The sequence below is a fragment of the Colletotrichum truncatum genome (genome assembly GCF_014235925.2).
Source record: "Colletotrichum truncatum strain CMES1059 chromosome Unknown Contig_0002, whole genome shotgun sequence".
Lineage (NCBI taxonomy): Eukaryota > Fungi > Ascomycota > Sordariomycetes > Glomerellales > Glomerellaceae > Colletotrichum > Colletotrichum truncatum.
The window spans coordinates 5,042,849-5,066,037 of NW_027222399.1; the positions used below are offsets into that span (position 1 = coordinate 5,042,849).

The 23,189-nt window shown below is 49.8% G+C and overlaps 9 protein-coding genes across 9 annotated transcripts; 4 read left to right on the plus strand and 5 right to left on the minus strand.

The window, feature by feature from the left end:
- Positions 1-584: 584 nt before the first annotated feature.
- On the plus strand, positions 585-1,493 carry CTRU02_204332 (glycosyltransferase family protein; the record flags this gene model as incomplete). The annotated part of the gene is made up of 2 exons (XM_036731288.1): positions 585-737; positions 798-1,493. 2 exons carry the CDS (start codon positions 585-587, stop codon positions 1,491-1,493), a joined length of 849 nt encoding a protein of 282 aa, XP_036576948.1.
- A 382-nt stretch (positions 1,494-1,875) lies between these two features.
- CTRU02_204333 (mitochondrial 37S ribosomal protein mS23) lies at positions 1,876-2,639 on the minus strand (the record flags this gene model as incomplete). The annotated part of the gene is made up of 2 exons (XM_036731289.1): positions 1,876-2,212; positions 2,263-2,639. 2 exons carry the CDS (start codon positions 2,637-2,639, stop codon positions 1,876-1,878), a joined length of 714 nt encoding a protein of 237 aa, XP_036576949.1.
- A 397-nt stretch (positions 2,640-3,036) lies between these two features.
- CTRU02_204334 (pentatricopeptide repeat protein) lies at positions 3,037-4,875 on the plus strand (the record flags this gene model as incomplete). Its single annotated transcript, XM_036731290.1, has 1 exon — positions 3,037-4,875. One exon carries the CDS (start codon positions 3,037-3,039, stop codon positions 4,873-4,875), a length of 1,839 nt encoding a protein of 612 aa, XP_036576950.1.
- Positions 4,876-5,166: 291 nt separating this feature from the next.
- On the minus strand, positions 5,167-5,477 carry CTRU02_204335 (cytochrome-c oxidase chain viic; the record flags this gene model as incomplete). Its single annotated transcript, XM_036731291.1, has 2 exons — positions 5,167-5,195; positions 5,264-5,477. 2 exons carry the CDS (start codon positions 5,475-5,477, stop codon positions 5,167-5,169), a joined length of 243 nt encoding a protein of 80 aa, XP_036576951.1.
- A 583-nt stretch (positions 5,478-6,060) lies between these two features.
- On the plus strand, positions 6,061-9,435 carry CTRU02_204336 (ATP-dependent RNA helicase mtr4; the record flags this gene model as incomplete). Its single annotated transcript, XM_036731292.1, has 2 exons — positions 6,061-9,203; positions 9,255-9,435. 2 exons carry the CDS (start codon positions 6,061-6,063, stop codon positions 9,433-9,435), a joined length of 3,324 nt encoding a protein of 1,107 aa, XP_036576952.1.
- A 335-nt stretch (positions 9,436-9,770) lies between these two features.
- Positions 9,771-10,715, minus strand: CTRU02_204337 (DSC E3 ubiquitin ligase complex subunit 3; the record flags this gene model as incomplete). The annotated part of the gene is made up of 1 exon (XM_036731293.1): positions 9,771-10,715. The coding sequence occupies one exon, from the start codon at positions 10,713-10,715 to the stop codon at positions 9,771-9,773; it is 945 nt and encodes a 314-aa protein (XP_036576953.1).
- A 2,600-nt stretch (positions 10,716-13,315) lies between these two features.
- Positions 13,316-14,945, minus strand: CTRU02_204338 (uncharacterized protein; the record flags this gene model as incomplete). Its single annotated transcript, XM_036731294.1, has 2 exons — positions 13,316-14,665; positions 14,751-14,945. The coding sequence occupies 2 exons, from the start codon at positions 14,943-14,945 to the stop codon at positions 13,316-13,318; spliced, it is 1,545 nt and encodes a 514-aa protein (XP_036576954.1).
- A 604-nt stretch (positions 14,946-15,549) lies between these two features.
- On the plus strand, positions 15,550-17,367 carry CTRU02_204339 (uncharacterized protein; the record flags this gene model as incomplete). The annotated part of the gene is made up of 2 exons (XM_036731295.1): positions 15,550-15,839; positions 15,903-17,367. 2 exons carry the CDS (start codon positions 15,550-15,552, stop codon positions 17,365-17,367), a joined length of 1,755 nt encoding a protein of 584 aa, XP_036576955.1.
- Positions 17,368-18,105: 738 nt separating this feature from the next.
- Positions 18,106-21,413, minus strand: CTRU02_204340 (aconitase; the record flags this gene model as incomplete). The annotated part of the gene is made up of 7 exons (XM_036731296.1): positions 18,106-18,479; positions 18,613-18,787; positions 18,895-19,253; positions 19,362-19,439; positions 19,608-20,427; positions 20,499-21,169; positions 21,311-21,413. The coding sequence occupies 7 exons, from the start codon at positions 21,411-21,413 to the stop codon at positions 18,106-18,108; spliced, it is 2,580 nt and encodes an 859-aa protein (XP_036576956.1).
- Between the last annotated feature and the right edge of the window lie 1,776 nt (positions 21,414-23,189).

Genomic DNA, 23,189 nt, shown 5'->3' on the forward strand with positions numbered 1-23,189 from the left:
GTCTAGCGACGTTTCTTGAGGAATGCAGGGGAAGGTACAGGGATCCTGGGTAATCAGCACGAACATGAGGTCATCCGCTTTTTCTGCCAGGAACCTCATGGTAGGACGCACTAACAGAGTGCGCTAAATGGTCGCTGCTCTGGTCTTGCTGCAGCTTTCTGCAGGGACTGAGCTAGGTTCTCCACACGTGTTTAGTGAATGTTTTAGCGACTTAGGTCTTGCACTAACAGCATCTAGTAGCTGTCAGTACTTTCACTCACCATCCACTTCACTTCTCAACAAGGTTGTTGCACAGAGGGAAGAGATCACAGCCTTCTAAGAAAACATCTGGACTTGTTTTCCAACCCTTCTTCTCTTTTCTAACTGGGAGCGCCAGCGCATGGGGTGGTCTTTTTTTGTTACATAAAAAGTGAAAGCCAAAAAGTTAGTTTCACACCAACGGGAAACAATTTCACCAAAGATCACAACACGTTGCTAACATTTGTTCAGAGCTTCACTTCCACCCCGCCCCTGAGCTGTCATCAACTCAAGGAAATGGCAACTCGACACACATAGACTCTTGAACTATCTCAATACAAGTCACAATGGGAAACACCTCCAAGCCAGCAGCTTCTATGCTCCTTGGAATTGTCGCTGTGCTCTGTGCCCTTGGAATGGGAAGCATCTTCCGATCGTCGTGGAAGGCTTCACTCGGAACTTTTTTGCTGGGCATCATTACACTCATAATTTTTTTGACAGTGGGTCCATTAAGTCTACTGTAACAATTCAAGTGAGAATCGACAGCTAATATTCTACAGACTCGCCATCTCCAAATACAACGAGATCGTCTTAGCCGCCCTTTGAAATTATCCGATGATGTCAAAGAAGCTGGCTCAGGCCTGCTCAGAGGAGCCTACCTGCTGGTAGTTCTCGGCTCAGGCGGTCATACAAAGGAAATGCTCGCCATGATGGAAATTGGCTTTCCCAATGTGCCTGACATGCATCGGCGTTACCTCATCTCAAGTGGTGACAGCATGTCTCTTAAACACCTCGAGGCATTCGAGAGGGACATCAAGGCTACCCATGGTGAGAAATGGGCTGGCACGTACGATCTGCATATTGTAGCTCGAGCACGTAAGATCCATCAGAGTCTTCTTACAACTCCCTTTTCGGCGATGCTTTCGGTTACCCAGATCTTCCCGCTCCTGCTGTCTTCTCCTTTTACGGGCGCACGAAAACGACAGCAATTTCCAGACATCATTTTGACCAACGGACCCGCAACGGGATTTATTGTTGGGTTGGTGGTGTATCTTCTCAAGATATTCTATGTAATACCCGAGGACACCGCTCAGGTTCTTTTTATTGAGTCGTGGGCCAGAATTCGCTCTCTCAGCCTGACAGGCAAACTATTTCATCACACTGGCATTGCTGACTTGCTCCTTGTACAACACGAACCGGTAGCCAAGGCGTATGGTGTCACCAATGCAGGATGTATGGTTGTGAAGGAAAGGTGAAAGGCGTATGTTTGAGGATGAGGTTCATGAATAGCTATGATGACTTCGTCATTAGACCTACGATATAATCGAAAATAATACACCACCCTGCCAAACCCGTTTGTTGCGTCGAAGCATTGCAATTTTCTGGAGCGATCGTGGAGCTTGGACGTGATTAAGACCTCAGCACCCTCATATACAAGTTGGAGGATTGATAAATACCCATGAGGCAGTTGATCGGAAGGCCTAATCGTTCACTCGTCCTAGTCAAACATCCGCGATTATCAATCCATCAGCCGACAGCATTCAACCATCACCAAGCAGCAGAGCCATCGTCATTGAGCAGGTCGTATTATACAGAGTTTTGTAGTACATATGCTTACAAGAACCGTCCACCTTTTGATCAAGCCGCAAGGGGCTCTGCCTCAGCATCGGCCACATCCCCACTTGATTCCTCACCAAAGTTCGCGTAGCTGGCATTGCGAGACGCCTCGAGCAGAATTGCCCGCTGTCCAGCCCAGCCCTTCCAGGTCTCGAACTCCTTGTCCTCCAAGTCCAGACCGATCTGCAGCCTGTTCTTGCCAAAGTAAGCACCAACATGCCTTGCCTCCTCCCTGGCGACGCGCTTCTCGATCTCCTCCTCCTGACGAAGGGCGTAAAACTCTTTTCTTGCGGTGTCGTATGCTTGCTCCTTGGTCATCTGTTTATTGTACATGAACCAAAGCTGGCGTTGGACAACACTAAGAAGGGTCAGCAATACGGTCTAACTAGGGCTATGCGATCAGCTTACCATTCACCGGTCAGAGGCAGGCCAGGCTGGCGCAGACCCTTGCTCCAGTCACATCTCTGAGCGTCCTTTCCGTCTGCCTCCAAGATCATTCTCGGGCGGGCCAGCTCCCATGGGTGGTCTTTGTAGAAAGTTGATCGCAGCGAATCCTCCTCGTGAACTATCCTCGGGGGCTTATAGATGTTGTGCGGCTTGCGATGCTTGGAATGAGCAGGGGCGCTTCGAGACGCAACAGGCCTTGTGAGAGTCTCGGAAGGGGGAATGTCGCGCATAACCTGGAACCACACTGGCTCCTGGACAGGGTACTTGGGAAGCATCCTCGTGTTCAGCTCCTGGCTAACAGCATGGAAGACCCTCGCGGGCCGTATTTGTCGACCCATAGTGGCCTAAGAGACTTATTAGATAACAGCATGACGCGGGGGAAGTCAATTGAGACGTACGGTTCGATTTGGTACAGCAGCGGAGGTGCGAGGGTTGCCGTCGGGATACCAGACCACATTCGATGGTGTGAAGCTCCATCAGTCGCGAACTGCAGCTCAGAATTTTGGAACGTCGGCCAATCCTAACGCCGCCGCCGGCACTCCCATGCAGCCCCACTTTATCCATGCATTTCGCCTGCGAAATAATTCCCAACCCAATCATCCTAGAGCTTTTGGTCAACCAGCTTGAGCTTCCCGACTTCGCCGTTCCTTTCAATCTTTTTTCTACACTACAATCAGCTAGCTCTCGCTCTTTTGATGGGACGGTAACGCTGTGGGCCGCAATGCACGACAACCCATGAAAGTTCTCAGTCGGATTGACGGGTCCGTATGCGGCGCGATACTCTCAACACGACCCTCGGCCACCCGAGCTGCAGTTTCTTCTCGCCAGAAGCTCCGAGACGATAGACCCCCGAGGGCGCCGGCGTCCCAGTGCCGACGAGAACAAACCAGAGGTGCTCGTTCGCATGGCTCTCACTGCCCGCAGACTGCCTCATGGTTGCAGTCAACCTTCCTGCCGGCGCCCTCTCGACGTTCGCATCTCACTACCTACACCACCCTTCCTTGTCGTCAACGCATCCAACGATATAGCCATGCGACCGCCGCCGCCGCCGCCGTTGGCCCTCGTTCAGACCACCTGGTAATCCAGCGGAAGCAAGATCTTTTGGACTTTGTCGACAGCAAAGATGTGGGAACGGTGGAGGAACATCTCGAGATCATTCGGGATCCGTTCCTCAATAGATATGCTCAGCCAGAGCCGCCGAGGCTAACGATCTCCGAACGTAGAGAGGACAACCAATACCCCTCGTTTCAAGAAGCACTCCGTGGCGATAACAGTCTCACTCAATTAGCCACGTCACTAAGTGCAGCTGTTAGCACCAGATTAAGACACCCTGGAAGAATCAGTCTTGACACGATATTCAACATGTACTCAGCTCTACCGGAGCCGCGGATGATTCAGATTCCAGCCCATCTGCGCCACCGACTCCTTACCGCGTTCGGCACGCCGAAGAAGAAGGATTCGCAGACCATGCTGCGATATTTTTCTCTCATCGGAGAAGTGAGGGATTGCGGTCTCTCTCTACGACGGAACGAATGGAACCATGCCTTGTCATTCGCAAGCCGATATGTCGGCAAAACCACTGAGACAGAGGCTGAAGCTGCTCTGCAATTGTGGAAGGAAATGGAGAGACAGGCAAAGGTGCCTGGCAACGACGTCACATTCAACATTCTGTTCGATGCAGCGTCAAAGTCTGGAAACTTCCAATTGGCTGAGCTTATTTATAAAGAGATGGAAACCCGGAAGATCCCCTTCAACCGGTACCACCACGTCAGTCTGATTCACTTCTTTGGGCTCAAGCACGACGCTGATGGCGTGCGGGCGGCATACAAAGAGATGGTCGAAGCTGGGGAGATGGTTGACACGGTTGTTCTCAACTGTGTCATCTCCAGCTTGCTCAGATGTGGAGAAGACGAGGCGGCTCTAAGAGTTTACGAGCACATGAAGGCCACACATTCCAAGGCAGCCAGCCTGCCCGACAGAGACTATGTCGCACACAAGATGGTTAATAAGGTGCTTGGAATGTTCACGAAGGTGGGCAAGAAACACCCAGAATTACGAGCCCAATTGCAAGAACTTGCAGACACCACACCCGACATTCGGACCTATCGAGCTCTCATCAATCACTTCGCCATCAAGGCCGGCAACCTCAACAAGGTCGCGCAGTTCCTTGATGAGATGAAGTGGTTTGAGGTACCCGTTCATGGAAGCATTTTTCTGATGCTTTTTAAGGGATTCAACACGCATGGCGGGCTCCCTGGCTCCGAATGGAGCAATTTGCGGCTGCACAATGTCCTGTCAGCTTTGACACAAGCTTTAGATGAGAAGTCAGGGGCTGTATACCTTGACACATGGCTTATGATGTGGGCGCTGCGGGCATTTATGAGATGTACAAATAAAGAGACGGTGCTAGACGTGTACGAACAGTTTAAGCAGAGATGGAGACTGGAGGAAGATAGAGCTCAGTTCATGGATGCGTACATCAACAATCTGTTGGCAGGAAGGGATTCGGCGGTATATAAAGAGTCGATGCCCACACGGAAAAAGGTCAAGGCAGTCAGGAAACGGCCTGTGTAAAAACACTTCTCAATAGACAAATGATACCAATAATTGTAACATATTCACGCTCAATGCAATGTTTTCGTGCAGCTTGGAACATGGGCAACGAGATTGAACAGCACACAGAGAGATTTGGGCAAAGTAAATCGAGTTGTACATGTGGAAAAGTCGGTTAACGCAAATTTGGGTGAAAATGAATCGCTGAGGGCGAAATGCTCTATTTCTGCACATCTACACAGACGCCCCCCATCCGAACTCAATCCATGGTGTACATTCGCGACCGACTCAAAGAAAAGCGCTTGTGGCCGCTTAAACCTTGGGCTTGTAGGTTTGCCAAGCTGGAAGTTGTTAGCTATGTGGTTTGCCAAAAGTCGGCAGATTCCGGAGCAATGGAAAAAGAACGCACCAGCAATGCCGAAGGGGGCAAAGAAGCCGACGAAGGAGTAGGTCCAGAAGCCAGCGCCGAACCACTTGCCCTTAGGGTTGAAGGGAAGGTTGGAGTAGGCGCCCTCGGGGTAGTGGTAGGGGGAGCTCATCTGGGAGCGGGTGGTCGAGAAGCCGCGGCGGGCAACGACGGAGCGAGTCTGGGGGACCGCGCGGGCGGCAGCACGAGCGAGCATCTAAGGATAGTCAGTCAGCATCAATTGGGCATTCTGAAGCTCGAGAAAGGTCGTTAATACTTTGGCGGTGTGTTCTGAGGCGATCGCGACACGCAATTGGGAGAATCAGAGATGTGGTTATGGTGTTGAAGTCATTCAGAAGAGTGGTCTGAGATGTGATCCGACTAAGCTCCAAAGATCCTCCAAGGCTGATATGGTTATGTAAGCGCACGTGACGCACTTGTCAATCTGCCGTCCACTCTTGCGGTCGGGATTTGCAACTTGACTAGAGACAGACCGCCTTCCAACATATTTTTTTTTCTGCCTTTGCCCGCCTCCACCGACCCGCCAACTTTTTTTTGCCGAGCACCTTGGTATGCGACCGCTGCATCTCGCTAGGACCAGGCAAAATTGAGAGCTCCGTCTCGTCTCTCAATACCACAACCCGCGAGACGGATCGCTAACTTGGTTCTTTTCGGAGACCGACTCTTCGGAACTCCTGAGGGATATATCCTCTTAATCCCAATCGAATTATTTTTTACACATACAAAACAGTTTTGTCGCTGCTCCTGTTTCCACGTTTGGCTAAAACACGCCGCTCACTATGGACGAGCTATTCGACGTCTTCGACGCCCAGCCCGATGCGGCGCCCGAGTCGCCGAGCGAACCCGAGCCCTCTCAATCTCAGCCGCAAAGGTCGCGTAAGAAGGATAAGAAGAGCAAGAAGCGAAATGCCGATGGTGGGATGAAGAATGGTGTCACGCCTAAACAGGACGAGGACGCCGCCATGCCCGATGCCGATGACACCTCCAAGGATGGAGACGAAGCCGAGGATGCGGCCGCCACTTCAGATGATCAGCATGAAAGCCATAAGCGCAGGAAGAAGGAGGACGAGGCCCAGCCTGTTCTGACAGATACCTTCCAAACTGCCGAGTCTAGAGAGGTCGCTGGCGCCGCGACCTTTACACAGGCCCAGGATGAATCCCTCGTTCTCTCCCACAACATCCAGCACCAGGTGGCTCTTCCCCCCGACCTAGACTACGAGTATATTCCTCTCTCTGAGCACAAGCCTCCTGCGGAGCCTGCGCGCAAGTATAACTTCAAGCTTGATCCTTTCCAGAGCTTGTCCGTCGCTTCGATTGAGAGAGAGGAGAGCGTTCTGGTATCCGCCCACACGTCTGCTGGAAAAACTGTTGTTGCCGAGTACGCGATTGCTCAATGTTTGAAGCGCAACCAGCGAGTCATCTACACGAGTCCCATCAAGGCACTCAGTAACCAAAAGTACCGAGACTTCGAAGCGCTATTCGGCGACGTCGGCCTCATGACTGGTGATGTCACGATCAATCCTACTGCCAGCTGTTTGGTTATGACCACCGAGATTTTGCGGTCTATGTTGTACCGTGGCTCTGAAATCATGCGCGAAGTTGCTTGGGTTGTCTTTGACGAGATCCACTACATGCGAGACAAGACGAGAGGTGTAGTTTGGGAGGAAACCATCATTTTGCTGCCCGATAAGGTTCGCTACGTCTTTTTGTCCGCTACGATCCCGAACGCTTTCCAGTTCGCCGAGTGGATTGCCAAGATCCATCACCAGGCATGTCACGTTGTTTACACCGATTTCCGACCTACCCCCCTTCAAAACTACTTCTTCCCCGCCGGCGGCAACGGCATTTTCTTGGTGGTCGACGAGAAGGGTGTTTTCAGGGAAGGCAACTTCCAGAAGACAATGGCTCTCATCGAACAGTCCAAGGGACAAGACCCCTCCAATGCCAATGCCAACTGGAAGGGCAAGGGTGCGAAGAAGAACACATCCAAGGGTGGCCAGGCTGCGGACATGAAGTCCGACATTTCAAAGATCGTCAGGATGATCATGCAGAAGAGCTTTCATCCCGTCATCATCTTCAACTTCAGCAAAAAGGAGGTTGAGAACCTGGCGCTGAACATCTCCCACTTCCAATTCAACAACGACTCCGAACAGGCCATGGTCAAGACGGTCTTTAACAACGCTATCCAAAGTTTGTCTGAAGCCGACCGTGAGCTCCCGCAAATCCAGAACCTGCTCCCCCTTTTGCAGAAGGGTATTGGTGTGCATCACTCTGGACTTCTTCCCATCTTGAAGGAGACTATTGAGATTCTATTCCAAGAATCCTTGATCAAGGTCTTGGTTGCTACTGAAACCTTTTCTATTGGTCTAAACATGCCTGCGAAGACTGTTGTTTTCACTCAGGTTACCAAGTGGGATGGTACCCAGCGGAGACCGCTGACCCCGTCCGAGTACATCCAGATGTCTGGTCGTGCTGGTCGTAGAGGTCTTGATTCCCGTGGTATTGTCATCATGATGATTGATGACAAGATGGAACCAGATACTGCTCGCGCTATTGTGGTCGGTGAGCAGGACCGCCTCAACTCCGCCTTTTATCTTGGATACAACATGATTCTCAACCTCTTGAGAATCGAGGCCATTTCCCCTGAGTTCATGCTCGAGCGTTGCTTCCACCAGTTCCAGACCGGTGCCAGCGTTCCCACCCTGGAACGCGAGTTGGTGGCACTTCAGCAGGAAAGAGACAGCATGTCTATTGCCGACGAAGCCACCGTCAAAGACTACTACAACTTGCGTAATCAGCTGGAGCAGTACACCAGCGACATGCGGGCTGTCATTCAACATCCTGACTACTGCATCGATTTCATGCAACCTGGCCGTCTTGTCAGAATCCACGACCCCAAGAAGACCAACAACACCTTGGGTGGTGCTGACTTCGGCTGGGGTGTTGTTGCGGATCTGGTGAAGCGTAGGGAGCGCAAGCAGGGAGAAGCCGAGTACCCTCCCCAAGAATCATACTTCATTGACGTTATGATGGTTGTCGACCAGAAGAGCGCACCTGTCCCTGAAGGTGCCCGTCCTTCGACCACGGACATGCCTAACGGACTGGTCCCATACTCAAAGCCTGAGCAACCTGACAACGGGGCTCGCTTTGAGATCATTCCCTGCTTGCTGACCTGTGTTAAGGCCATCAGCCAAATCAGAGTCTTCATGCCCAAGGACATTAAGTCGCAAGCGGCTCTTGAAGAGGTCGGCCGCTCGCTCAGGGAGGTTCACAGACGATTCCCTGACGGAGTGCCTCACCTCGACCCTATTGAGAACATGGGCATCACCGACGACTCTTTCAAGGCTCTCATGAGGAAGATTGAGATGTTGGAGGCTCGCCTCCTTACCAACCCGCTCCATGGCTCACCTCTACTCCCCGAGCTTTACTTGCAATACCGCGCCAAGGAGAAGTTGGGTGAGCAGATCAAGGCCAAGAAGAAGGAGATTGCTAGGCTTCACAGCATCGCGCAGATGGATGAGCTCAAGGCCCGTAAGCGTGTCCTTCGCCGTCTTGGTTTCCTCAACGAATCCGAGGTCGTTGAGCTCAAGGCTCGCGTCGCTTGCGAGATTTCCTCCACCGAAGGCCACGAGCTTGTCCTTGCCGAGCTCCTGTTCGATCGTTTCTTCAACGAACTGTCCCCTGAGATGATCGCATCTGTTCTTAGCTGCTTCGTTCTCGACGAGAAGCTGGAAACTGCCGCCCTGCGTGAGGAGCTGGCCAAGCCCTACCGTGAAGTGCAGGCCAAGGCCAAGCAAGTTGCCAAGGTCAGCCGTGAGAGCAAGCTTGAACTTAATGAGGAGGAGTATTTGGCTGGCTTTAAGTGGCAGTTGATGGAGACTGTCTACTCATGGGCCCAGGGCAAGCCTTTTGCAGAGATCTGGTAAGTTGGCCTCAACGTTATCATCATGGTTCATTCACTAACACGAAGCAGCAAAATGACGAACGCCTACGAAGGTTCTCTTATCCGTCTTTTCCGCCGTCTGGAAGAGCTCCTGCGGCAGATGGGCCAGGGCGCAAAGGTCATGGGCAGCGAGGAGCTCACCCAAAAGTTTGAGGACAGTCTTGCAAAGATCCGCCGTGACATCGTCGCCGCCCAGAGCTTGTACCTCTAAAAGGTTTGTACCGGGTGCTTTTCAACCACAGGCACATGTTTGGGTGCCGACAGTTTCCCCCCTTGTTTGTTGTTGTTTCATGTAGCCATGGGGATTTCAACGAGGCGTTGATTGGTTAAGGGAGGGTTATACCATGTAGAATCTTTGTGTGTGCGGATTCGGAGTTGTAAGAGGTTTGCAAAAGCCCTTTCTCCATGGCCACCAATGAAGCAAGATAATGGCCCTTTTTGCTGCGTCTATCTGCGTGATAAATATCCTTTTTTTTTTTGCCCTGCCATGCTCTGGTATCATTAAAGAATTTCCAACCTAAAACGCCTTACGTAAAATGCCTGAGTCTATCGATCACCTGAGAACGCCCTGATGACGCCAATGATGATGCTCAACGTCACACCAAATCCGATGAAATCCTGCCACCGCCCTGAAAGCATACTCTCCTCCCTCGAAAGCCAACCAAGGCACCCAAGAGGCCAGAAGAACCCGACAACCATGCCCTCAATCAGCACGTCCAGAATGCCGCCCATAACGCCAAAAGCATCGTCCCCGCCGCCTTCTCCGCCGTCACCACCGGCACCCGCCGCACCGGGCATAGCTCCGCCAGCATTACTATCGATCCACGAGTCCTCAAGCGAGCGCATCGTATCCGGGCTGGGCATGGTGTCGGGGGTGTACTGCGCCGCTCGGATCTCACGGAACTGAAGACGGAGCTGGTTTACCTCTGCAGCCGTGAAACCCGCATTAAGGAGCCTATCAAAACCACGCGGGGTCTGACGTTGCGGTTGGGATTGGCTCTCGCCATGTTGGCGTTGGCCCGCGCCGTCTGGTGGTGATGTAGTAGCGGACGTGGCCCGATCGGAAGGCGCACGGAGGGCAGCCTCGGCTTCAGCGGCGAGTTCAGCATCGGTTAGACTGTCGCCAATGCTGCAATTGACATAGACGCGTGGCGGCGCGGCATCGTGGGCTTTCGCTTTTCCCTTGCCTTTCGGATCTTCCAATCCTACCGGAAAGGACGGCGTCGTAGGTGTAGAGGTTGACGATGGCGGCGGTGGGAGGGGACGGAGAACGGAGCTGAGAGCTGACCCATCGGGAAGGATCTTGCCTTGATGGATGAAGCGCAGACGGCGCTGGGAGTCGGGCTGAGAAAGGCGGCTGCGGATGAGATGCTTCAGGGCCGCTACAGTGGTCTGTGACGGGGACGGGATGTCGAGGTCGAGGTCTGGGAGGGAGGTTGTGAATCGGATTCTGAGGAGGAGAGGAGGTGTCCAGGGGCGCGAGGTGCTCATTTTGGTGGCATTGTTTTAGTCGGGCTTTGAACCTGAAAGCTGTTGTAGACTGTGGGGTTATGAGCTATGCGGCCACAGCTGTCCTCCGGAATGCGTAGAAGCTTAGTTGGACCCTTGAAGAGATGACATCGTCTGCAAGGCTTATCGATATGCGCATCGTGGGCTTATGCATATATCCGATACACATCTGCATAAACATAGATTGCACAAGTATTTTAACCCCTGCTCCCCCTGAGCACCTTTGACCTTAATTCTTTAGGCGCTACATTTACCTCTCATGATTATGAACCCGAGCCCTTGGATATTGTCCCTCAATTCTTGATAACAGCTCTACATAAATTGGCCATTTTCGTTGCATTTTCCCCAAATTGCATCGTATCTAACAATCCTCAAAAAAAGTCCAACTACAAAATACCCAAAAAGATTTAAAGAGTAGATAAGGACAGTTAAAAATAAAAATAAAAAAACGATGTTAGGATAGTCATTAGATTCTCAGATTGACAACAAGAAAAAAGGGGCGGGGGATAAAAAACCAACTTCAAAAGTCTTAGGAGCCTGATAATAAATTTACGCTTCCCCAATTAGTAGATGCATCAACCTCATTTGTACTACTCTCGTTATTCTCTCCCACGACTCGAAGTTCTGCCCTTACCAACCCCGAATATACATCCGCCGGATACTTCCAGGAATGTGATGTATAACCGGCCCTGTTGAGGGCGTATTCCAAATTGACGGGAGATGTACCGTCCATTCCTCATCCACCGGAGAAGTATATGACCCTAGGTCATGCCAAGTACAAACCGTAACTTTACCAGTAGTGGCCAAAACAGTATAATCCGTTGGACAACGATTGCAGTGACCGGAGATTTCCTGCCCTAGTCTGCTAAACGCAAGATACACATCATCCATTAGGCCTACGAGTCCTAAAGCTTGTGATACCTTGTTCGGGGGCCGGGGCTCCCTTATTGTAGAGCCTAGTATTCTCATGTGTGGGCATGTTGATGTCAAAGAAAGGTCCTTGAGGGATACCTGTGAAGTCCAATCTTAAAGCTTGAGTTCTACTTGGAGAAGGAACTTTCCGCTGACAATCTTTGGTTCAGCGCGACAATAACACTGTAGTTTGGAGGCAGAACCCTTAATGCTGTGGTACGTAAATGGTGATATAATATTCTTGAGGTGACTCTGGTTGTTGTGTTTCATTCTCGTGAGCTTCAAAGCCAGTTGGACATGCGAGTGACGCAGTCTATAAACGCAGTGAAACTTGAGATCCATCTGTTGCTGGCAAAGACAAGGCTTTTGATATGAGTTAGGAGTGTCCCAGCAGTCAACTTCATGTAACTTTTGGCAAGGCCCGCAGACCCAGTGGTTTGGCAGGACATAGGCAAGTCCAGTCCAGAAATTAAGTTGCTGAGTGCGAGTAAGTCGGTCAAAGGCAAGCCTCCAATCTCTCTGTGTAAGTCGTCGAGTAACTCTACAAGTATGCGAAAGAAGAAACTCATCATACAAATCGAGGTGGCTGATGATCTTAAGAAGGATTTCGCTCGGGAGTCTGAGAATATTCGGTACCTGAACCGCTACTTCTAGTGCCTTGCCAGTTTTCTCGGAACGGCGGCCCCAGTATCCCAGCAGCCATCGGATGGAATTCATTGCGGTTTACTGATATTGGTATAGATTTGGCGAGTCTGAGTAATCGTGTCAGATAACAAAAAAAATATGACGGCTGTTGATGTTGGCAGAACTACGGCACTGGGGGACTGAGATGGCTTAGTAGCGGGTGTAAGCAAAAAGTCGCAAATATCTGGGAATGCAATTCCAGATAATCGAATTTGCAATGAGGAAGTTAGGCAGAGCCTAGACGTCAAAATAGCGGGTTGAGTTGGTAAGGACGTAATTTGCACAAGGAATTGAGAAGCTTTTATAGGTCTAGGCTAACTTCAAAAGCGCACCAACAGCCGAAAATGTCAATCATCCAGGTTCTTAATGATATATGGAAGGTTGTCGTGAACCGAGGAAATGCAAAGCTAAGCCGCCGCATTGCTACTGTGACCTACCTTAACCTATAGAAGCGTCGTGTCTGTTCGCTTTTCATTTTCTTCACACTACTCTCCATACATCTGTTCACCTTCATCGCCTAGCTTACTAAAAGTGTCACTAAATAAAGAGTCTAATATCCAGTTGGAGGCGAACAACTGGTTAAGGTAGTTATACCGAACCTTCTAGTTACTTTCTATAGTTGCTTGTAGGACGTGAAGTTAATATTTTGCTTCTACACACAGAGCATCGCAGCCATCCTATGCCATTCTCTGCATCTAAATTACTCTCTATTTAGTTCATATACTCGCCGTCCTCCCTTGACCATGACACGCTAAACGTTGAAAGCCTGCTCAAGCTGTTACCAACCTACTAAGCATGGCTGTCACAGTCTCAGACTGGCAACAACACAAACCAACTTCAATATTTATATACCAGAAATGTAGGCAGTACCCGTCTCGAAGCCCTGCGCTATCTACGGCTAACTCGATGCCATCACTTTCACCCGAAATTAGGACTCAGGTGGTATGACAATTTCAAGAGTTTACCAATTCATGCGACTCTCCTCGCTATCGATGAACATCACTGGTTGAGTCAAGTTCTCGGGGTTTGATCTCAATCGATGTGGCTGGTCCTTTGAGCAAGCCTTTCGGCGAACGGATCTCGAAATTGTGTACAAGATACACCATCACCAGCCTCATATAATCCGCAGCAAAGAACCTTCCGGGACAAGTGTCCCTACCCCGGCCAAAGGGCAGGTATTTGTCGCTTGTATCCGTCAATTCTTCATCCTTTTCTCCATTCGGAGACACAAATCGCCACGGCTTGAATTCATCCGGTGCTTCATAATTGTCTGGATCACGGTGTATAGGGTCATACGCCGCTGTCAGCCAAGTGCCTTTGGGAAGTATCGGGCCGGCCTTGGCAGATGGAAGCTTCAAACCTTTCTCAGCCACCACCTCCCGATTCAGACCAAGACCAAACCCATTGAAAGTATGGTAGCGCAAAGTCTCCTTGAGAAAAGACTCTAGGTGAATGAGATGTTGAGTGTAATCGTTACGCAGCACATCATGTTCCGCCTCTTCAAAGAGCACAGCTGTCTCCCGTCGAAGAACCACTGCTATGCAATCGTCACCTCCCGGCACCTTCCGGGTCAGATTGGCCACAGAGTCACTCAAGCTCTGGTAGAGAGTAGGGAGCGCAAGTGCACCGATCATCAAAACCATCCGTGATATGATGACATGGGGATCCCGGTCTTGCGAGTCGGCTGACTGTTGCGCCCATTTGATGTGGTGATAAAGCACGGTATCCTTATCCTCATCGGCCTCTTCACCACCCAGATGTTGCCGAACAAGGGGTAAAAGCCACTTGTGGAGCTTGTGCAAGTAATATCTTGACGGTGCTGCGATCAACGGCACGTAGAGCCTCCTGAGCGGCTTAGGAATGGCGTCATGAAACTGGTATGGGAAGATGTTGAAAGTCAACCCGTACATAATCATTGTTTGAACAAATTCAGGATCGCGACTGAGACTCTTGGAGAGAAAGAGGCCGACCGACAGCCGTCCCACAATACCGCCTAAGAACTCGAACTGGTCTCTAGTCTCCCAGCCATTGTCGCATGCCTTATCACATGAAGCTCCAGCGTCAAGGGTTATGGGAATGCTGTCACGAACTTGCCGCCAGACAACTTCTGGTGTTATTTTCTTCAGATGGACATTGATGGTCGGCATGTGCGTGAATTCTCCAGCGGGCATCTTCGGAAGATAAAAATGAACCAGATCCGGATGGATAACCATTTGAGGTGGCATAACCTCGGACCTGGGCCTTTTTGCCAACCATTCGATATCAGATGGCGGCACAACTACCATTGGCTTTGTGGTTGATAGGGGAGTAATGAATGGGCTTCCGTATTTATTAAACTAAAAAAACACAACATGTCGTCAGGACCAGGGCTTCGAGACACTGAAGGTAATTCAAAGTATTTTGTTGCGCAGTTGAACCTACCTTTTTGTACCCTGCCTCCACGACCCTTAGGCCATCACGGCTATAACGCAAGCTCGCTCGGAGTCTTGGGAACCGCTCCTTTCGTAGGCCAGCCCAGGGGAGGCCATCGTATTTGGGGTGGCGATTGTGTAAAACCCACGATATTATAAACAGGGTTGCCACAAGAAAGCCAAGAAGTACTATCAATGACTTCATGGTTAATGCTATCGTATGCCAAGCAGGTGCAACAGGTCAATATTGACCCAAATGGAGCTGGTTAAGCAGGTAAGATGAAAATAGGAATGGTCTCCAGGCATTAGCGGCAAAAAACAAAATCCACTGACAGTGAGTATGTTTGAGCCATGATTAAAGTTTCATTCTATGTGTGTTGGATAACCTTTGGTACCAAAACCCGCTTCTATCCCTGAGACCAGAGCCACTGCCGTCGTATTTTGCACTGACTACTCGAACGTTTGCTCACAAAACTTAAACTACAGTGCAATTAATACATAACACCGTGCCCCAGATGATCAATCAGCAGAAATCCCAATTCGCCAATTTGCTCACGTTGCTGCTCACATGAGCTTATCCTCAGCAAGCACAAACTCTATTGGCCAATCGAGCCCTTCAATGTCTCACATAATGCAACTTGGTTACAACTTATTTTCTTGTAGGGGTGGTGAGGAGCACATTCCTTTTTGCAATTACTCTGGTCTAGTATACACTCTGCCCTATTGGTATGGGCCGGCGTCAATTACGTCGCAAATAGCAAAAATATAATTGCTTGTTGTAGTTTTAACAGCATTCATCACATCGGTTGATGAGTCCTAAGCATACTACTGGTACAATTCTCGAGACAACAACAATCGCCATGGCTATGAACGGTACAGCTATTGCGGAAGACGGGCATCATGGATTGTTTTCAGTGAAATGGCCTGACATACTGTCAAGAACAAGCTCAAAGTACTTGGTATTAACTATCTTACTCTTTATCTTTTACCGAGCTTTTTTTTCGACTAAAAGCCGACCTCTACTTCCGATCACAATGCCATTGGATATCATAATCACCTCAGTATGTGTGACTGCTGGCGGATGGCCTCAGAAATTCCGGTAATTATACTCTTGCATTATCCGTGGCTTCTACAAATGCATAGCTGATATGTTGGGCTCCAGAAACGTTTTCCGAAGATATGGCGGGCCCCTATATGGATTTTCCGGCATGCATCAAGTCATCTACGACCCGAATATTGGCGGACCTCTCTTGATCAGTGGTCAACCTAATCATGCCCTCGAGTCCAGGACAGTGATGTGGAGCCTATTCATGCGCGTCGGAGGTACCAACAAAGAGGACGGCGAAACCTTGCACACGAAGTGGCAGGCCGCACACAAAGACCTATTGGCAGCACTCGAGCGCACTTTTCTAAACGAGCATGGTGCCGCAGGCGCCTTGACAGACGGAGACATCCCCAAGAGAATAGCCAGCTTGATATCTTATGTCGATGGAAACGTTAAAAGTTCGCTTAAAGGGTGGGAACGCACTGCAAACATAAAAGTTACCCGACCAGACACCCCGGAACAGCCGGGCATTGTTGAGGTCGACTTGATGAACCTTCTACGAGACTTCGGAGCTCACATGGCAATCTCGCTTCTTTTTGGAGAAGAGTGGCTGGCAAGATATCCGGAGTGCATTGAAGACCTCTGGAAGTTTGAAGAGCAAGTCCTCTTCTTGAGCCTGGGTTTACCGAGATGGATACCGCTGCGATCCTTCAAGGAGGGCGACAAAGCCCGCAACCGCATGACGGACCGAGTGGGCGAGCTCTTCAAACAAATATCGGATTACCAAGACGGAGCGATCAGTGGTGATGAGTTGAGAGACGTGCCGGCCGTGTCGTTCGAGCGTAGCAAGGTGTTCCGCAAATACGATGTCAGTAATTACCATCGTGCTGTGATTGAGACAAGCTTGCTTCTTGGTCAGAACAGCAATACGCAGCGCGCAACTTCATGGCTTATCATCTTCATATGCTGTACCCCTGGCCTACTACAGCAGATCCGCGACGAGGTGGCCCCGTTCGTCCTCGTTGAGCGTGACACTGACACAAACCGCCACAAGATCACTCATTTCGACCACCTGTCTATCCACAACAAGTGCCCGCTGCTGAAAGCTGCCTTCTACGAGACGTTTCGACTCACAAATGAGACAACTTCGGTGCGCCACGTGTCTAGACCAGTAGAGGTCCCCATGTCTACGAGCTCGGAAAACCCCAGCACTCACACTCTCCCGCAGGGGACTTGGGTGACGGTGCTTCATCACCTTGTTCAACATGACCCCACGATTTTCCCAGACCCTAAAAAATTCGTTCCCGACAGGTTCCTTCAAACACATCCTGACACAGGTGAGAAAGTTGCTCGACCAGGCTGTATGAAGCCTTGGGGAGTTGGCTCCGGCATGTGCCGTGGCCGTACATATGCCGAGAAGCAGGTTATGGCCATCGCCGCTGCCTTCGTCACACTTTACGATGTTCAACCTCTGGGCGGCAATGGAGGTGTGATGGAGGCCCCCCAGGGGTTGCCAGGCACTGGCACTAAGGTACCCAAGGAAGGTATCAGAGTGAGTCTGAGGAGAAGGGAGTTCATCTGAGCGAGGCTGCATTTGCGTTCACTCTTATGTGGATTGGCTACGGGTACATGCGCAAGACAACACACACACGCTCAGGGGTTAGTAAATGTTTTCTCTAACCAACAAGAAAATGCAACATACAAGTGCTTTTCCCGGCTCAACTTGCTACTTATACCGAGTCACAAATCGCAACCCAAAGCAGTTGATAAACGGACTGTTTTGTTCTTATGAAGTGATGATTGGGGTAGAAGAATAGAAGAGATACACCTTTAGCTATTCTATACTCAAAAGGAGTAGCTTCTATGTTCTGTGTAGTTTCGCTCTGCTTGTTTCTTTTATAATCTTAAGACCTTCAAAAATGCACATTGCAGAGAGGGGGATTTCTATTGCACTGAGAACAATATCCAGCGGTGCCTAAACAACTAATTTGAAGAACTGTCTTTTTCCATACAGACAGCGCAGTAAAAACCAAACTGAGGATCAGAACAGACAACCATTTTCAATAGCGCAAACATGATGAATTTACCTCGTTATGTGGAAAATGTTCCGTATCGACTTTTGACCTAACAAACTGAGGAAGAAAGTGCAGCAGACCTATATAATAAACTTGATTTTTGTTCTAACTATGTACTGGCTAAACAAAAATTTACTAGATTTGAAACCTTTCTCATATTTCTTTCTATGGCAAGATCAAACATATGGAGAAAGACCTTTCAGACAACGTTCTAATATAGTACTGATAACTGTGGTATCTGCGCACTACCAAGCAAGCTCCTCCACCGTTTTGTGCTGCTTGGAAAAGTCTGCCAAAGACTCTGGCGATTTTACCACCCTGGATGTGTCTCCAGCCGAGCACAGAGCATCATAGACATCTTTGTTGTGCCGCCGAAAAGCCTCCGCGAGGCCTCGGTTCTCAACCAACTTGAGTTCCATGTCATCAAGTTGAAACGAAAATGCTCTCCCACCCACCGTGGCGCACCGTCGTTTAACGTCAATCTCTATCTTGGCACCATGGTCTGCAAGGCGGTAAAAGTCTTCATCCGTGATTACAAAGCCAACCAAGCCAATTGTAGGCATGTTCCGCCCAAAAATGAACGAGAAGGATCTTGCGATAACGCATCTAACGCCGATTCCTGGAGAAATAGGTTGAATGTTAGTGACTTATGTTTCCCATTCATAGCCAATGTAGAGCACCAGTTCATTAGGCTCTACTGATGAGGTAGAGGTAAGGAACAGCACTTGAAAGCTCCGCTTGGTGGTATTTACCTTTCAAGGCTCGGGCCGCTTCCTCTCTGGAAGACCCGCATCCGAATGCCTTGCCGCCCACAACGACAGTATATCCTTTGCGAACATGTTCACGGAATTCAGGGCAGACGTATTCGAAGCAATGCGATCCCAAGGCTTCGTCGGTTGGGCTGGAACAGAAGGGTGCTGGAATAATCTGAGCTCCGTGAAAGAGAATGGTCAGTTCACTGGCCCACAACGAGAAGAAAAAGAATAGAAAGCCCAATACGAGTACCGGTAGCTTGCATGCCAGTAAATACATACCGCGTCTGTGTCCACAAAATCCCCCATTTTGAAAATCTGGCCTTGGATGATATTATCAAGGCCTCCACCTGTTGTCTCAGATGCAGTTGCCCTTGGGCTTGATTGTGTTCTAGTTTGTTGGGCTTGGACTGGCTTCAACCCAGGCTCAACGTATTCCACGTCGCTGTCTTGAGAACCACTTTGTACAGGTTTCTTTGGCGGCACTACGTTTTGTCTGTTTCGCCAGGCTTTGCATTTTTGCAGGTATTCATTGTACCTGGTTTCATCGACTTCTCGCAATAGGTTTGTCGGATCTGAAAGAGTCATGCTGAAGGACGAGGCGGCCACCGTGGCAGCAGAGCAAATGTGGCCAACGGATCCTGCTAAACAGTAAGCGGCCTGTGTGAAACAAAACAAAACGAGAAACTATGCTCGAATGAGTTTCAGAGCAGCATAGAAACAACCGCGTTATCGGGAAAATCATATACCTTTGCCCATTCGATTCCTGAAGTTTCGGTTTTGTGAAGACAGCCAATTTGACCCTTCTTCAGCGACGTCAGCCCCCACTATAATATGTCAAGTCAGTGAACATGTTTTCTTGACCTTGAGCCAGTCTTCAGTGTTAGGATAGAGTGTTTGCTAGTTATTGCAATCGTTGGAAGCAACACTCGAAGTTCAATCGCCGTATATACGACGGGCCAAAAACCGCCATAGTTCTCAAGGGAAACACTTACTACCGAGGCACATACTACAACCAGGTGCAGGTTGCTCGAAACCAGCCGATTCATAAATATCCATGAGGCCGAGAAGTTTCAGATTTCTGGCGATTGGTCGACTTCCGGGAACCATAAGGCGTTTGCCAGGTACTATCGGTATGCCTCGTTTCAGGCCAGCTTCAAGAACCAGCGCAGCCAGAACAAGATCTTCCTCAGTCGTTGTGCATGCGCCTATAAAGCAGCCGTCGAATTTCATACCCAACCGTTCCGTAACTGGGTGAACATCATCCGGTGACGGATAGATGGCAATGTTGGCCTCGACATGACTGAGATCGATATCAAACACGGCCGAGTATTCAGCGTCTTCGTCTGGGGCAAAATACACCGAGTTTGATTTGTAAACCTTTGCCTTGCGGCCATCTACAAAGGCACGCGTCACCTTGTCTGGGACGAAAATACCGGTTATTGCCCCTAGCTCTGTGCACATGTTGCAAATGGCAAAGCGAGCATCGCAAGACAGATACTCCGCACTCGGACCTCCAAACTCGACAACTCGGTCGGCAGCGACAGTGTTACGACGGAGCGTTCTCAGAATGGAGAGAATGACGTCCTTGCCCTTGATGTACCAGGCGGGTTCGCCCGTGAAGTTAACTCTGATTGACTCGGGCACTTTGAACCAGGTCTGGCCGGTTGCGAGACCGATCATATTGTCACCCGCTCCTAAGCCAATGGCTAGAGAGCTGACGGCACCACCAGAGCAGGTGTGAGAGTCGGCCCCTATGACAAGCATACCAGGCTCCGCTCTCTCCCTCACAAACTCGGTATGGAGAATCGTGTACTACGGCAGCATCATGTTAGACTCGGTACACCAGGCGCAGTCAAATCTCAGACGTAAAATAAAAAACATACGTTAGACCCCTGGTTTTCTGTCATCTTCAGATCCCGCTTGGCCGTCTCCAACTCCTTTCTGAGCATTTGGCTCTTCTCTAGATGATAATTGCGGGGGTCGACAGCATGATCGCCAGTGATCCAAAATCGGTCGTTCCTCCAGGCGCGTGGCTGCTGTCCGATGCTCCTGGTGGTGTGAAGCATGCCTAGCCATGCGACTTCGCTGGCAATAACCCAGTCCAGTGACACCCTCACGACATCCCCCGGCTTGACACCCCGAGGAGACGGCAGCGAAAATGCGTGATACACCATAATCTTTTCTGTCAGGGTCATTGGGCGAGCGTCACTCGGGGTTCCGAGGCGTTTTCGTAGGACTGGCCTCGCTTGCTGCGAAGCATCTTCTCGGGAGCTGATGGCAGAAAGCCAAGCTTCGACCAGGAACTCAACCTCTTGCAATAGGGCCTCTTTCTTTACAGCTTCAGCGGTCGTATCTGACGGCGCATGATCTGGGGTCCAGACAACGGCATCTGCAGCGATACCAAGACCGCCCAGCTCGGGATCTGTTGTACATAATTGAGCAACGTGGGCTATAGCTTCTGCTTCTGCCACATGACTTCTTTGTTGCAATTCACTTTCCACATGTCCCAAAAATTGGCTGAGACTGGAGAAGGAAGGTTTAAGTCCGGCTATTAATTCGGACCAATCAGATACGTCATTAAACATGGTGGCTTAGATAGGCATTTGGATGAGTTGCAGGCTTTCCTCCCTCAATTCTTTGTGTGTTGCGTGTCCATCCTCAATTGTGATTCGGTTCGAAAGGTCATCTCACTCACCTGAGTATAAGTGCGTAGCATCATGAAGATCAATACCACGGATGCTTTTCAACGCACTCAGAACGTTTGTTACGACCCGACTTTGGGGGGTTTCGATAGCCATACTCCCTAAATGATCTGTTGAAAACTCGATAAACTATTCTGGTTTCGGTGCAATGTGTTCGGACAGTCTTGCTTGCCTACCTAGCTACAAGTTGGCGCGCAGGTGAGATCGACATAGAAAGTATTATGGCCACGGCGAAATTAAGGTTGACATAGCCCAGTGCGCACTGAGGCTGTCCGGTGGTTAGGCGTACACTGAACGTTTACCTAGCATGTCAGCCTTTGGGACACTATTTCACGGAACCCAGAGCCAGTTTGAGTCAGCATGTCGCTCACGTCATCACCCAAACACCTAGCGGTCTTGATGCTTGGGAATGCATTGTGGCTTCTGAACGCAAGGACTTAAGTACTGTGATGCTTCAATCTGGACGCAGGAGTTTGTGTCAAGCTCTGCTGGCACCGCCAATATGTCACCAGAATTCGGTGCTTTCATATTAATCGTTGAATGCCAGCGGCGGGACTGCGGGCATTGATCTTGATGAAGTCGGTTCCAAATGCACAATGGTCAAACCTGCTCGGCTTAAACTGTGCTACAAAGGTCTCCAGTTGGCGTCTACGTCCGCTGGCAACTTTTTTTTTCATTCTTTTGCTGCTCACCACGTTCCATTCTGTTGGTAAAATATGTAAACCTGTCTTATGTCGCCAGGTTATCCTTGTCTTTGCGGTACCAGTGGGAGTACTTACCAAAGAGTAAGCCTTTGAATAGCCCCAAAATGCCGTATATGATCTTCTATCGCGACAAAGGGTCTCGATGATGATCGCTTGTTCTTCCCAGCGGTACTATGCAAGGCAGATAGAGCGGCTGTTCGACTGCAATAAACAATTAGACCATTATAGTAAGCCTAGGGTTACCAGTCAGTCCCATTCCACCGTTTGTCCAGTAGAAGTTGGCTAGATACTCGATCATGTTGTAGCCATTACGATCATCTGCGCTCGAGTGCCACCTTGTAAGAAGAGTCAGTATCCACTCTCTAGATAGCAATATTGTACTAGGCCCAGAGTATCCCATCGAGGTCCAGTTGGCTACAAGTACATCCTTGTGAGGAGGACTAGCCAGTCAGGGGCTAGCCAAGACGCCGATCGAATAACATAATTGAAGGGTTCCTATTTGATCATTCTGGCTATGAAACAGGTTCCAGCAATTACCAGAGTCCCAAGAACGCAGGTTAGGAAACATAAGGGGGGATGCCTTACAGTCACGTATCCCCAATATAAGGCGAAAGGTGTGGGTGTATATTGGGACTACGTGCCTGTAATCAGCCAGACCTTGTTAAGATAGCGAGGGAATGGTTTACGAAAGGTCTCTGTCCGAGTCGAACTAACATTTGGGGTCTGTATTCACGACGGCGTAGTCTTTCGCAGTCCACTCTGCCGAGTCTGAAGCCTCGAAGTATTCCTAGCCCGACAATCTAAACAGAGGAACTTCAGCGCGGCCTGGGATGATAACCGGGCAGAAGGCACCTTTGACAAAGGAAAGGGTATCAATGGTATTCTAATGTCCCCATCCCGCAGAGCCGCATCTAAAGAGTATAGGACTACGGAGTACATTAAGGTAGTTTCTGGGTGTATGCGGTGGAAATGGATGCAGGGTACACTGTTGTTGTCCCTTGAAGCTCACCGATTCGTTCATCAGGGCTAATGATATTGCGCAAAGTCACTGCAACTCCCATCAATCTACACTAACTGGTTCTTGAGCTCAAGGTAAAGTTGTGCTATTAGGGCTTAAAACAAAATACAGAGATGCGCAAAGAAGGATCTGTGCCCACAGGTTTGATTA